The 12,760-nt window shown below is 43.0% G+C and overlaps 1 protein-coding gene across 7 annotated transcripts in view; it reads right to left on the bottom strand.

Moving 5' to 3' along the window:
* Window positions 1–12,760, bottom strand: part of TBC1D14 (TBC1 domain family member 14) — a 72,707-nt gene that overhangs the window by 36,116 nt on the left and 23,831 nt on the right. The window contains exon 1 of one of the 7 annotated variants that reach the window (XM_054064814.1): window positions 160–297. The exons of the other annotated variants lie outside the window; for them this stretch is intronic. Within the exon in view, the coding sequence (XP_053920789.1) occupies window positions 160–162 (3 nt within the window). The 5' untranslated portion in view covers window positions 163–297. Of the gene's footprint in view, window positions 1–159; window positions 298–12,760 lie in introns of those variants that run through there. 7 annotated transcript variants of the gene reach the window in all.

The following is a 12,760-nucleotide window of genomic DNA, read 5'->3' on the forward strand; positions in this document are numbered from 1 at the left end:
AGGTCATTTCGGTTCGGACATGCCTGAAGGCAGCCGAACCCGAACCCCCACGCCGGGAGCCGCGGCGGCCCCGCCCCGGCCCTCAGCGCCGAGAGAGGTCGCGGCTGCTCGGACCGAGATGCGCTACAGCCCGCGCCCCCCCGCCGCGGCCTCGCTCACCATGAAAGCCGCGGTCCTTCACAGGCGCCGGAGCCCCATGCCCGCCCGCACCGCGGGCCGCCTCCCGAGCGGCGCCCGAGAGGCCGAGCCCTGCCCCGCGCGGGGCGCAGCGCCTCCGCCCGCCCGGCAGCTCCGCCCCCCGGGGGCGCAGCGCCTCCGCCAATCACGCGCTCTCTCCGCCTCGCCCTGCGCTGTCCCGCAGAGCCCAGCGTGGGAGCGCCCGAAGGCGGCCGCTGCCCGGCGCCTGACACGGGCGGTGCGGCGTGCGCTGTGCCCCTCAGCTCGCCCTGGGGCAGACACAGCCCCACGGCTCCGCCACACCACAGCGGGTGAAGTTCTGTCTCCATCAGATGAGAGGAGGTGCTACATCCTCAGAGGGGTGGAGCACGTCCGGTACGAGGGCAGGCTGAGAGAGTTGGGGTTGTTCAGCCCGGAGAAAAGAAGGCTCCGAGGAGACCGTATAGCGACCTTCCAGTACCTGAAGGGGCTACAAGAAAGCTGGGGAGGGGCTGTTCACAAAGGCTTGTAGTGATAGGACGAGGGGATATGGGTATAAACTGGAGGGGGCAGATTTAGACTAAAGAGAAGAAAGAATTTCTTCACTATGAAAGTGGTGAGACGCTGGAACAGGCCACCCAGGGAACTGTGGCTGTCCCATCCCTGGGGGTGTTCAAGGGCAGGTTGGATGGGGCTTTGGGTAGCCTGATCCAGTGGAACATGTCCCTGCCCATGGCAGGGGGGTTGGAACTGGATGGTCTTCAAGGTCCCTTCCAACTATTCTATGAATTAATTTTGCTGTTTCCCCTTTGTCCTAAAGCCCCGTTATCTGACTGTGGGGAGATATCCAAGCTGCTATAGCAGCATCCTTGCTCGATCTGCGTTTTACCCTGTTATGTCATCATCTGCAACCCCTAGCTGCCCATCCTCAGCACTGTAGGAAGGATTTCACGTTCCTCCATCCCACTGACCACTGCCTGCAGCTGCCAGGCTGCACTGCTCACAGACGGTATCGAGGCCTAGAACTGAATCTCAAAGGGAGCAGCAGGGACCAACCTGGAAACAGCTGAAGCTGCCGGAGCATTCTGCTTTCAAGAGGCAGCCTTCGCAGAGCTGAAATAACCAACTTTCTCACAACTGTTAGCTGTTATAGCGGGTATCGTTTTCAACCTGTGACTTCTCATCTAATTACAGATGCATCGACACTACATCAAACCAGGATCAGCACGCTGTTCAGAAGTACCTCGCTTCATTCCCACCACCACCAGTTAACAGCAGACATCTGCTATTCCAGCACTTACGATTAGCACGAGGGCAGAGCAGCAAGCTCATGGAAAACACTGCACCCTCCAATGCCAATGCTTTTTCTCATAAGCCACCTGAAGCAGTAGATTGTCACATATATCAAAAGACGTTTGTGTGAAACTACACCTATTAACACAAAAAAACCCCCTCCAGATCATGAGGAGGAAACATCTTAGGTGGACAATAGTATTCCTGTGGTAGTCTCTGTGGTTTCACACACCGGAGACACTGCAGCTCCTCTGGATGCAGGAAACAGTCAGTGAGTGATCCACACCAAGAGGAGCTCCATCAACTGTGCATTCAGCAGAACACTGGGAGAGAGCGATGCCTGGTGATGTGGGAAGACACTTCTGCAGGCAAAAAGCTAAGCAGGCTCTGTAGGTCAAGCCACAGCCAGCCACACAGTACACAGACAGTTGGTAGTAGGCACTATTTTTAGACTGCCGCAACTACAACAGTGCCTGAGGCTACGAACATGTAATGCACCAGCTTTAATTACACACTGTTTTTTCCACTGAACTCCCCACCTCAGCGTACAAGAGAGGCACTGAACCAGGATCGCACAAGCAAATAGAAAGTTGTTTTTTAATTGTTGTTTGAGTCTGCTACCTAAATATTGCTCAGTGTTCCTTCTGTTGCTTCACAGTTTTCCACTGCACGTTCCTCTGTCCATCTGCAATCTCTTGCAGTTTATTCATAAAGTGGTTTACCCGATAAATTCCAGCTGGTACACACCCAGCATTTCACTGCTCTCCCCTGTCCTTTTGGCCCCTCACCATTTTCACATGTAGCCATGCGACTGCACAATACACTGGATTGGGAAATGATACTGCTAAAAAACTAACCTTTTGTTTTTGTGGATAAGTTTTGTTGCTCTGGTCACGTCTGCTGTGGGGCAATGGGGAAGTGAAAGGGAGGAAAATGACCAAGCAGCAGGACTGTTTCTTTCAGAAGCTTGATTGAAACCAGCAGATCATGAAACTTGTGATGATCTTTTAGGTAAGGAAACTAAGATCTGCTTCCTGACACGCCATGTAAAAGTAATCTAATGGAGGTTTCCTACATACACAGTACAACTACAGTAACTGAAGAGAACTCAAGGAGACTGACAGCTCAGGCAAAGATCAGAATATGAGAACATCCTTCAAAACTTAATAGGAAGAGAATACAAACTGCTGAGCTCAGAACTGCCAAACAACTCCTTAAGGGATATGTATGCGGTCTTTTTATATAACTCCAAAACGATTACAGAATTTATTCTGAAATGCATATCATTAATTAGGTACTGATCTGAAAACCTGAGAAATCCAAGTTGCACAGTCAACTGCACACTTTGCTGAAGTGATCTGGCAAGTTCTACAATTAATTAAAGGTTCAAGAATCATCAGCCCTACTTGCTTCATCCATCTATATATGTATTTAATCCTCTTACATTATAGAAAGGATACCAGAGCAGAAGACAGTAACGTGATGACAGAACTTGACTGAAATAACGTTATGTATGTGAGGTTTTATCTTCCACCAGGACATCCTTCTTATCATTAGTATCATAGTATTCTCCTGTTCCATACTTAACAAATTAAGAATGCTTAAGCAGTGTAAGGGTGAGAGAGGTCAGTTCACATGAGGAAAACCTCCCACTACCTATTTTTAGGCATCATTTCAAATGCTCTGAAATTTCCCCCTTTTACCCTGAAAAGCATTTACTTCTCTCTTCTGATTACAGCTGATATGGGATTTGGGCTTGCAACTTTGATCCCAAACACTCAGGCTGAAGTTAAATGTATAAAATAATACACGTCTCTCGAAAAGGTAATGGTAAAGAGAGAACCAGCAACCACAACTCTGCTTTGCAGCCCCACGCTCCAGCCACTGACTACTTCAACAATTTATACCCAAGTCTATTTTTATAGCAAAGGAGCCATCAAATTAAGGAACATTTTAAACCTAAGCCTAGGTAAGGCCAAATTAGGTCTTCCAAGAAAGACTAACAGCTCACTGTTCTGGAGTCTGTGGTCATCTCCAACCATGCAGCGTGCTATGTATCAGATTGTTCTCACTCTCAGGGTTCACATTTCATTTATGCTATATGTAAATAATTTAAGTGCTTTTGGGTTCATATAGAGTGACATGCTATTAAGAAAAAAAGGAGAGGAACCTAGAATAGTTCCCTGTATTTGAAGTACTCTGAGACACAAAGCATACCAATGGACCACATGGCTTAACAATAGCTCGTTGTTGTCAAATGGGGGGTCTGTAATCAGCTTGTGCAGCATACTCTTACAAGTGACTCCAGTATGAGTCACAGTAACAAAAATAACCCCTAGTACTTTCAGTACACTGAAAAGGATGTAATTTAATCTGCATATACCTGTCAGCCTCCCTATAAACTGACACTATCTGATAAATTACAGTATCAAACAAGTGGTAACATCTACAGGAAAGCTTTTCAAGGAGGGCAAGCATCTGCTAAATGCTTGAGCAAGAGAAAACAAGCTAAATGGTTATTTCATTGGGGTTTTTTTATGAACATCTGCCAGAATAAAATACTACAAACATTTGCTTTCAGCGTCTCCCATAAATGTCACTTCCAGGGACCAGGACTGCAATGGATATGGACTTCATGTAAAAACATAATTTCACATAAACTATGTACACTCACTGATCTCTCCCGCTTCCATTTTTTGTACAGCTTCAGCACCATACCCTTCCACATAATCTCCAAGCAACATTTTCTTCTGACATTTCACATCAGTGCTGATGTTGCAGAAGAAAACACCTTTCCTATTTACTCTCAAATAATATGTTCTTCAGTCTGGCCGAATAGCATGTCAGAACTGTCCTCATTCTGAGCGAGACACAGAAATAAAAGCCACATTAGCTTCATGCTGACACCATTCTGAAACGTCAAAGCTCCAAGTTAACCTTGGGATATAGGAAAGAAGTCATAGGAATATGGTATTTTACCTTGTAAGTATTCAAACTGGTTGCAAACATGACCTCAAACACTTACAATCTTCAAGTTTCATTACACTTTTTCCACTGAACTTTGTCATGCTGAAGAGAGAACTTCTCAATAGAGCAAAAGAGTAATTTCCACGTGAAAATTTTAACAGACACAAAAAAATGTGTAACAAAATAATGTTGAAAAATGAGATGAAGTGTCCGCTGAGAGAGGTGGGGAGAATGAAAATATATTTGCAGAAATATTTTTCCAGTCTTTCTTCAGAAAGACACTTCAGAAAACAGTACCAGTCTAGGTTTTTTTAAATCCTTACATCCGAATCCTCAGGATTTCCAGTAACTCCATTCATTTTGCAGAGCCAAAGAACACCAGCTTTGTTTGTTGTTGTTAGCGAGCATGGTAAGAGCCTTTCAAAACCTTTACCTGCCCTCCATTCTTTAATTTTAGATGAAGTTGGAGACACATGAACTGGAAGACAGACAAAAAACCTTTGGATCGGGTTTCTTGGGAGCTTGCTTTGGTTTAACACAAAAATAACATATTTCTCAAACTATTTTACATTTAAGCAATACAAATTCTAGTATCCCATTAAGATGGATAGTTCCACCACGATATTTAGAAGCCAACACACCTGTCTTTAAGGATTTATCTTCAGCTTTGTTTCATAATAATGTATTACCAAGTGTTTGTGCAATGCAACATTCAAAAATATACGCTGGTATTTCCAGGCTCGCTCTTTAACAGACTTCTCTTTTCATTCCAAAACCCTTGTGAGGGAAAAATAAGAGAGCAGTTGTCAGTGAAGACTGAGGCAAAAAAGTTGTTGGGCATGTTGAGTACCTCAGCCTTCCCCTCTTCTGTTGATATGAGGTCGTCATTTTCAACCACCAGTGGGGGTATGCTCTCCTTAATCTTCCCTTTCTAACTGACATACCTGTAGAAGCGCTTCTTGTTAGTTTTCACTTCCCTTGACCTTCCTGACCCCATCCCTACACAACCAGGCAGTGTCCCTATACACTTCCCTGCTCGCACTGGCTGTGCAGTTTCCTCTTGCTCTTCAGTTTGACCAGCAGGTCTCAACTCAGCCACGCTAGTCTCTTCCCTTTTCTGCCCTATTTCCTACACCTGTGGACTGAGCACTCTTGTGCTTGCTTCATGAAAAGCATTCTTAAATATCTGCCAGCTCTGTCCTGCTCCCTTGTTCCCCGGGACCATGTCCCAGGGGATCCTACCAAGTAATTCCTTGAAGAGCTGGGAGTCTGCTTTCCTGAACTGTAGGGTGCTGACTATACTCCTCACTTGTCACATATCCCTCAGGACCTTGAATTCCACCACTGCATGATCACTACAGCCCAGGCAGCCTCCGATCTTGATGTCACTGATGAGCTGACTTGTATTGGTGATCATTGGGTCCTGTATTGCATCCCCTCAGGTGAGGGTCTGTATTAGCTGCTTTACGGAATTATCTTCAATGCACTCCAGGAGTCTCCTGGATTGCCTACAGCTTGCCATGCTACTTTTGCAGCATATGTCAGGGTGGTTAAAGTCCCCCAGTATGACGACAGCTTGCAAGCATGAAGCCTCCAGTAGCTGGAGGAAGGAGGCTTTATCCATAGGTTCTCCTTCATCAGGTGGTAGTATACACCTGTAGTATACACCAACCACAAGGTTCCTTTTGCTGCCTCCATCTTTTATTCTGACCCACAAGCTTTCAACCAGTTGATGGCTACTCTTCAAAAGACAGCTCTTCAAACACCTGACACAGAGAGCAATGCCTCCACCCCTCCTTCCTAGTCTTCCTAGTCTGTGGCCATTGACAGCCACACTCCAGTCATGGGATTCATCCCACCAAGTTTCAGTGATGGCAACCAGATCATAGCTTTTTAGTAGCATGATAGATTCCAGTTCCTCCTGTTTGTTGCCAAGCTTCACACATTTGTATAGGGGCATCTCAGATGGGCTCTTGGCTGCACTGCCTTCTTAGTGAAAGACCCCTTATTTCCTTTAAGGTGTTTTGGACAAGTTTCCTTCTTGGCACCTACTACCTCAGGAGATTCCCACTCATCTCCACAGGACTTCAACAGTGCCGCAGCATTCCCAGCATGCCCTGGGGCAGCAGGTGGAGGACCCAGATCAGCACCCCATCCCTCCAACCACTGTGTCCCCCCCCACTACTTGTCATAGGCAAGCCTGTTATTATACCCCTGGATACTACTGGCATTGAAACAGACCTTTTTGCAAAGACTATCAGCTGGTATTTGAACTGTGATAACAACTGACAAACTTTTATCTGTTAACTCTTTTTCCCCCCAGAAAACTGACATCTATCCTTAAACACTGCCTGTTACAGCTATTTAGGATCCCTCCAGCTTCCAGGGCTTTTGACCAAGACAATTTAAGTATGTTATAGAGTGATAAAACTCAAATAAAAGCTTCAAAACTAGAAAAGAGGGGAAAAAAGCCATTCTGGCTACCTTTCAAAAAATACTTTGTAGCTTGTCAATACTGTTAAACTGATACTCAAAGCTTGTTATTTTCTATTAGTCTAATTGTTTGTGACATATTCTGCCCTCTCACACGTTCACAACATAACGGAAGGAGTTCCAAGAGCATCAAAAGCAGCACTTTGGCAGCTAGACTTTTTGTTACATTATGATACTTATGTGGGTCATATTATGTTCTTTTTTTATTAAAACACACAGGAACAATCCTTCTGACATAACATTTAATTGCCCTTTCATCCACTGTGGATGGAAGCTATTACTCTTGCTTTATCTGTTTGAATATGATATAGATTTGTTTGAGGCAGGTGACTTTCAAGTCAGGACATGGGCAACACACTCTTAGTACTGGCATTGCTTAATAGTCTAGTACATTTCTTCCTGGAAAAAAAAAGATATTTTAGGACTCATTAGTGACAAGCAGTTTCCTTTCTTTACCTATTTTGTATTTATTTTCAAAAATTAGATGCCCTTTAGATATAATCACAAAACCCCTTTTCTTAATTGGATCGGAAGGAAAGACATGAAATAACTATGCATTAAGGCAACTTGCAAGTTTTCGTTATAACCCTTAGGTGAGAAAATTGGAGTTACATCTTTATTTCTAGTGATTGCAACAAGAATGAGCATTAGGTTAGTTTTAGACTAACCATAGTAACTATGCCTTCCCGCACTACAACTGTGCTTTTGTTTCTTTGTTCTCAAAAAAAGGAACTCATGCTCACCATGACAGATCTAAATCCTGCCTTTCTCAAGGCTGACAAATAGAAATGAAGCCAGAGAAGAACACAGGAACTGACTCATTTACACACTCGGACTTCTCCTACAGAGCAGAAAAAAATGCACTTAACACTTTATAGCCTAGAATGCTTTAAAGTGTGAATGAAGTCTACGTGCAAACACTCACCATGCCACTTACAACTATAGCCATGAGTCACAATGATAACCCTGTGATCTATACAAAGACAAATTCAATATGAGTGGAAGACGATGCCTTATCCCAAACTGTGTTATGTACCTTCTGCCAGAAACAGCAGCCAGCTTGTACCAACCACTTCCTCTTCAAAAGGCCCTGACTGAACCATTGGAACGCAGCGTAAAGCATGGGTAGGACAAATGCTTAGAAAAGCTTAGTAATTTTAGACAGTAGCCACCCATCAGCAAAGGGTAAGAGGAAGCAGAACATATGGCAGCAGCCAGCCACACTGCAGTTTCCGTCTGGAGTGCTCTTGCATACTGAGCTGTACGAGAACTTCTACACATCAGTAGTTGGTGCTCTTGTCCCTGGGTTGTTTCTTTCCCCCCCCCCGGACAAAAAACACTGCTCTTATCACTGCTTGTCTAAAGCATGGGTTGCAACCATTTCCTTCAGTATTTCTTGCTGGGTGCTCTTGCTCTGCAACTCTCCTCTACCTACTAGGTTCAAGACAAAAACTAGACTATGAGTAAAGTGATTTTATTAATGATCCAGGATTATAGCTTAATAAAAAAGGAAAAGCCAAGTGAAGATCGACTTGAATGATAACTGACCCAAATCGACTTACAAAAGTTTCTCCTCAAGTACTGTTCTAAATTTAACTACTCAAAAAGCACCACCTACAAGCCAAGCAACGTATTTAGCGCTTTCAAGAGCTCATTTTCACTTTATCATATGTCATAGAGTAAGTCTCTTAACTACAATTGGTTATAATTGACTGGAATGTTGATCCCACTTACAGTCAGGATCTAATTCTCACAGAAAAACGTAACAGGTAAATCACCTTGATTTATTTCCTGCTAGTGCATCAGTCCTAGAAGAAAGCCTGTTGTGTCTCCTGCTGAAGACAGCCCAGCTGGGAAATTTCATCATTGATACCATAAAAGAAGGAAAATTTACCACCTCTCCCTTTCCTTGAAAGAAACAAATACAGGAATGATTGAAAAAAATGAAAATCGCTTGGTAGGAGGAGGTGGGAACATGCTGCTCTGGCAGCTTGTACATAGAAGCGATACTGTATTAATGGGATCATCAAGGCCCAACAACCAGTCCCAAATGACTCTGTTGTGGTGGTAAGGGCAGAACAAGCAAGGGGTCCTGGAAAAGCCAGGCTAGAAGCTCTTAAGCTGCCATCTACCGCACACCTACAATCTGCTTCTGGGGCCTCACACAAACTTCTCAGCCACAGCTGCACACGAACCCCTGTAGTTTTCCACTGCATCTGAGGTGGGTAGACTGCTTTCATCTCATGGCAGGAACCCAGCATCCCAGCAGTCTATTTATTTGATTCCGTATCCTCATGGGAAGGACAAAAAAAAAAAAAATCCTTGTGAGTTCAGGAAGATGACAAACCCTGGTTTAAAAATTATAGCTACTTTTATTATTAAGGAATTGCCATTAGAAATTGTAAATACTCCGATACGGAATGTCAGCAAATGAAATCTCAAAATATTTAGACCTGAATTAGCAAAGACTGTTATTAAAAGACCTCAAGAGTTACATGTGCTGAATTTTACCAGCATTGAAACTCAAAAAAAAAAAAAAGGAAGACATTCTATTAATTCTCAGAAGAGCTCAATGAAGTTAAATTGAACAGTCTTCATAGGGTCACAGAACATTCGAAAGGAAAAAAAATTATGCATTGATTAAAAAATGGATTTTCATATTGCAGAAAGAAATGAAGATACCTACACTATAGAAAAAAGTAATGTCATTTAAATTGCTCCTTTGGGGAAGACAGCTGCAATGCACCTCTAGGATATAACTAAAACTTCACCTTACTCTGTATACATTATTCTCTTAATACACAACATCTCGAATGGCCTGCAGCAAACAAGTTCTGTGAAGACTGGTGACATGAGAGGAGACAACCAAATGACACACTGAGAATTTTACCTCTTTTTGAATTTTTAAAGGAATTTTTCAGGAGCACTAACAAAACCACTGGGGAGAAAATAAAACACATGGTATTTACATCTGCTGTTCTTGCCAATCCTGAAAAGAGTTCCTCAGAGAAACAGAGGCTGCAAAGCCTGGCTCAGATGTACACTGTGCTGGAAGGGAAGGGGGTTTAACTTTGGTTATTGCTCTCAGTGAAGTACTGTCATCTGACTTAGAGAATATTTTCACACATCAATTACAAAAGCAACTGACCTAACCAGTTCTGCTCAAGCAGGATTCCTGAAGATAATCAATATAAAAAAAAAAATCATGCAAATCTCCATTGTAAATGTACTTCCAGCCTCACAGATGGTTACTTTTTTTGGACAACTTTTAAGCTTTAAAACAATTAACTGAATAAAAACTGTATAAAGCCTCTTGGTGGTAATGCAAAGCAATCCAACTTTAGCCTATGCCAATATTGATTCTTTATCAAAAGAGAATTATTCAGGTATACCACCAGCAGTAAAAGGAAGCCAAACACCAACTTAGCTGGAGTGACTTTAATTCCCACATTGTTGACATAGTCTATGATTCTGTGTCTCACATATACTAGTTGAACAAGTGAGTGCTTTTAGAAGTTTTTATAAGGCTTGAGAAAATGCTCTTGCTGCTCACAAATCATGTCTGCCCTCAGCTGTGTATGTACAGTCATCTTCAGCTGTGGTATAATAACCTTCAACTTGTGAATGGCAACTGAACTTTGAGGGTCTGGAGTTTTCACTTCTTATTTATTAAGCAGCAGGCCAGAGGGAAACCAGAACTGATACTTCTAACAACAATCTTTAGCCACTTCACAGTTCAATTTCCTTCTCCACTCTTCTTCCATGCTTTGCCTAAACACATACCTCACAATTGCATCCTTTCTTGCAAATTTCTTTCAATCCAGACAAGACTACTATGGGGAAATTATCAGAACAACATACAATATAAAAGTATTTAAAGATTATTCGTTTCCTGTAAGTTTAGGAAACGTATACACAACCACCCTTATCTTTCAGAAGACTAAGTTTGCAGTTAATTTCATTCAACTTATTCTGGGAAAAAAAAAAAAATAAAGGTATGGAAAGATGGAACATGAACATACCAAGAATCTCACGACAGGAATCTACAGTCAAATTAATGGGATAGGCACAGGGCTCTAATTAGTGACCTGGCACAAAGGATTTCTTTGATGTCTGCCCAGAAGCAAAGAAGCCGACTTGAGAAAGGACTGCTTGGTGGCTCAGTCACCTTAGTTCCTGTGCACAAAGAGCTTCACACTGAGCAGGTACAATCAGATGGATTTCCTTAGGTATGTGAAACTCGAGACAGAGACAAACAGAAATTGATAACTGTAGCCACTACTATGGTCAGGCTATTTTGTGGCATCTTAAATAATCCAAAGGACTTTCAATAGTCTAAGCAAGCTACGTGCAACTTCATTATTTTTTTTTTCTAAGATGCGAAACCATAATCAGGTAAAAATCACAATGAAGAGTTTATTACCTTTCCTCTAAGCTGCTCTTCAGAATTAATTTAGACCAAGATTTTGCTAATAAAAGCACTAGTCAAAAGCATCTGTAGTCAGGCAAATTGAATCTCCTACCATCTATGGGCTAATGATTATTTTACCACATAGCTCATAATATCACAACGAACAGACAATTTGCAGGAAGATGTGGACTTCATGGTATGAATACATTTGGGCTTTTTCCCTTGAAAAGAATCAGCAAGTCAAGCCCGAGTAGCCAAAGGATAGAAAGTCTCTTGGTCAATAAACAACCCCTGTTCCAAGTACCAGCATCAACAGAGGCAGGAGCTAGAAAAGGAGGATTGGGGTCAAACTCAAGAGGAAGGCACAGCCTACATTTCCATCCTCCCCCAAACTTGAGGCAACCTAAGTAAAAGCCTCTCCAGAAGCCTGTCAGTTTTCTGCCACCAGCAAACAGGCATGAAATCCTTTAACAGGGCACCAAGTATCTCTTCAGTACAAATCCAGATGAATTCCCACGAAGCAGAGTGATGAAAAGTTAGTTACAAGGGCACACCAATGCACAGTTCTTCTGCTCATCGTGTCAGCAGCACAAAGCATTAGAAATAAGTCTGTCAGAGCACTGAATCCTAACAATGAAGCCAGGTAATCCTGCACATATAGAAAATGGAAGGAATAAAGTGTACTACGGGAAGGAAGCAATACCTGTGATAACTGTGGCCAGCAGCACGTGAGCAATGCCTATTTCTCATCAAGTTTGCACAAGCCCAATTATGCAATATAAGAAATTTGTGGCATGGAGTGACAGATGACTGCTGCTATGACTCACCACGGGAGCTCAAGAGATCATGAGAAATCAGCAGTGTTTTGCTATCCACTGATACCAGGAAAACTGACTCTCCTTTTTCTCCCTCCAGTTTGGTTTTCTTGAATTGTATAGGAAGTTACACTCAATGTTATGTCAAAATAATGCCTAGATTCTGAATTAGACCCTTTTGTCTTAGCAGCATTTGCCGCTCAGACTGTAAGCTCTATACACTTCACTCAATACACAGAGCTGGCAGCAGTTCAATTAACGATGCTGCCATCACTGTTCAGGGCCCCACAGCTCCCTGTGCAGCTCTCAAGACCCAGCTCTCATATCAGCAAGTTCTGTAAGAGTGTCCCATAAGACAGTGTGGCAGTCAAGACATGAAACACTGGTGATTGAGATATAGAGTCTCAAATCCCAAACAGTCACCAACTGTGCATCCCCAATCAACTTCCCAGGGCACCTAGTGTTTATAGTGGACTTCATGTAATGCAAGGGTAACTCCCACTGCACTGACCTTGCAGGAAGGCCCCAGCACTTTTGGAAAGAAAACTGAAAAAAAATTAAAATCAAGTCAAATTTCAAGTAAAGCCTACGTAAAGCACGGAGAATTAACAGCCACCTACAGAAG

Source organism: Cuculus canorus, chromosome 4 (assembly GCF_017976375.1).
Source record: "Cuculus canorus isolate bCucCan1 chromosome 4, bCucCan1.pri, whole genome shotgun sequence".
NCBI lineage: Eukaryota > Metazoa > Chordata > Aves > Cuculiformes > Cuculidae > Cuculus > Cuculus canorus.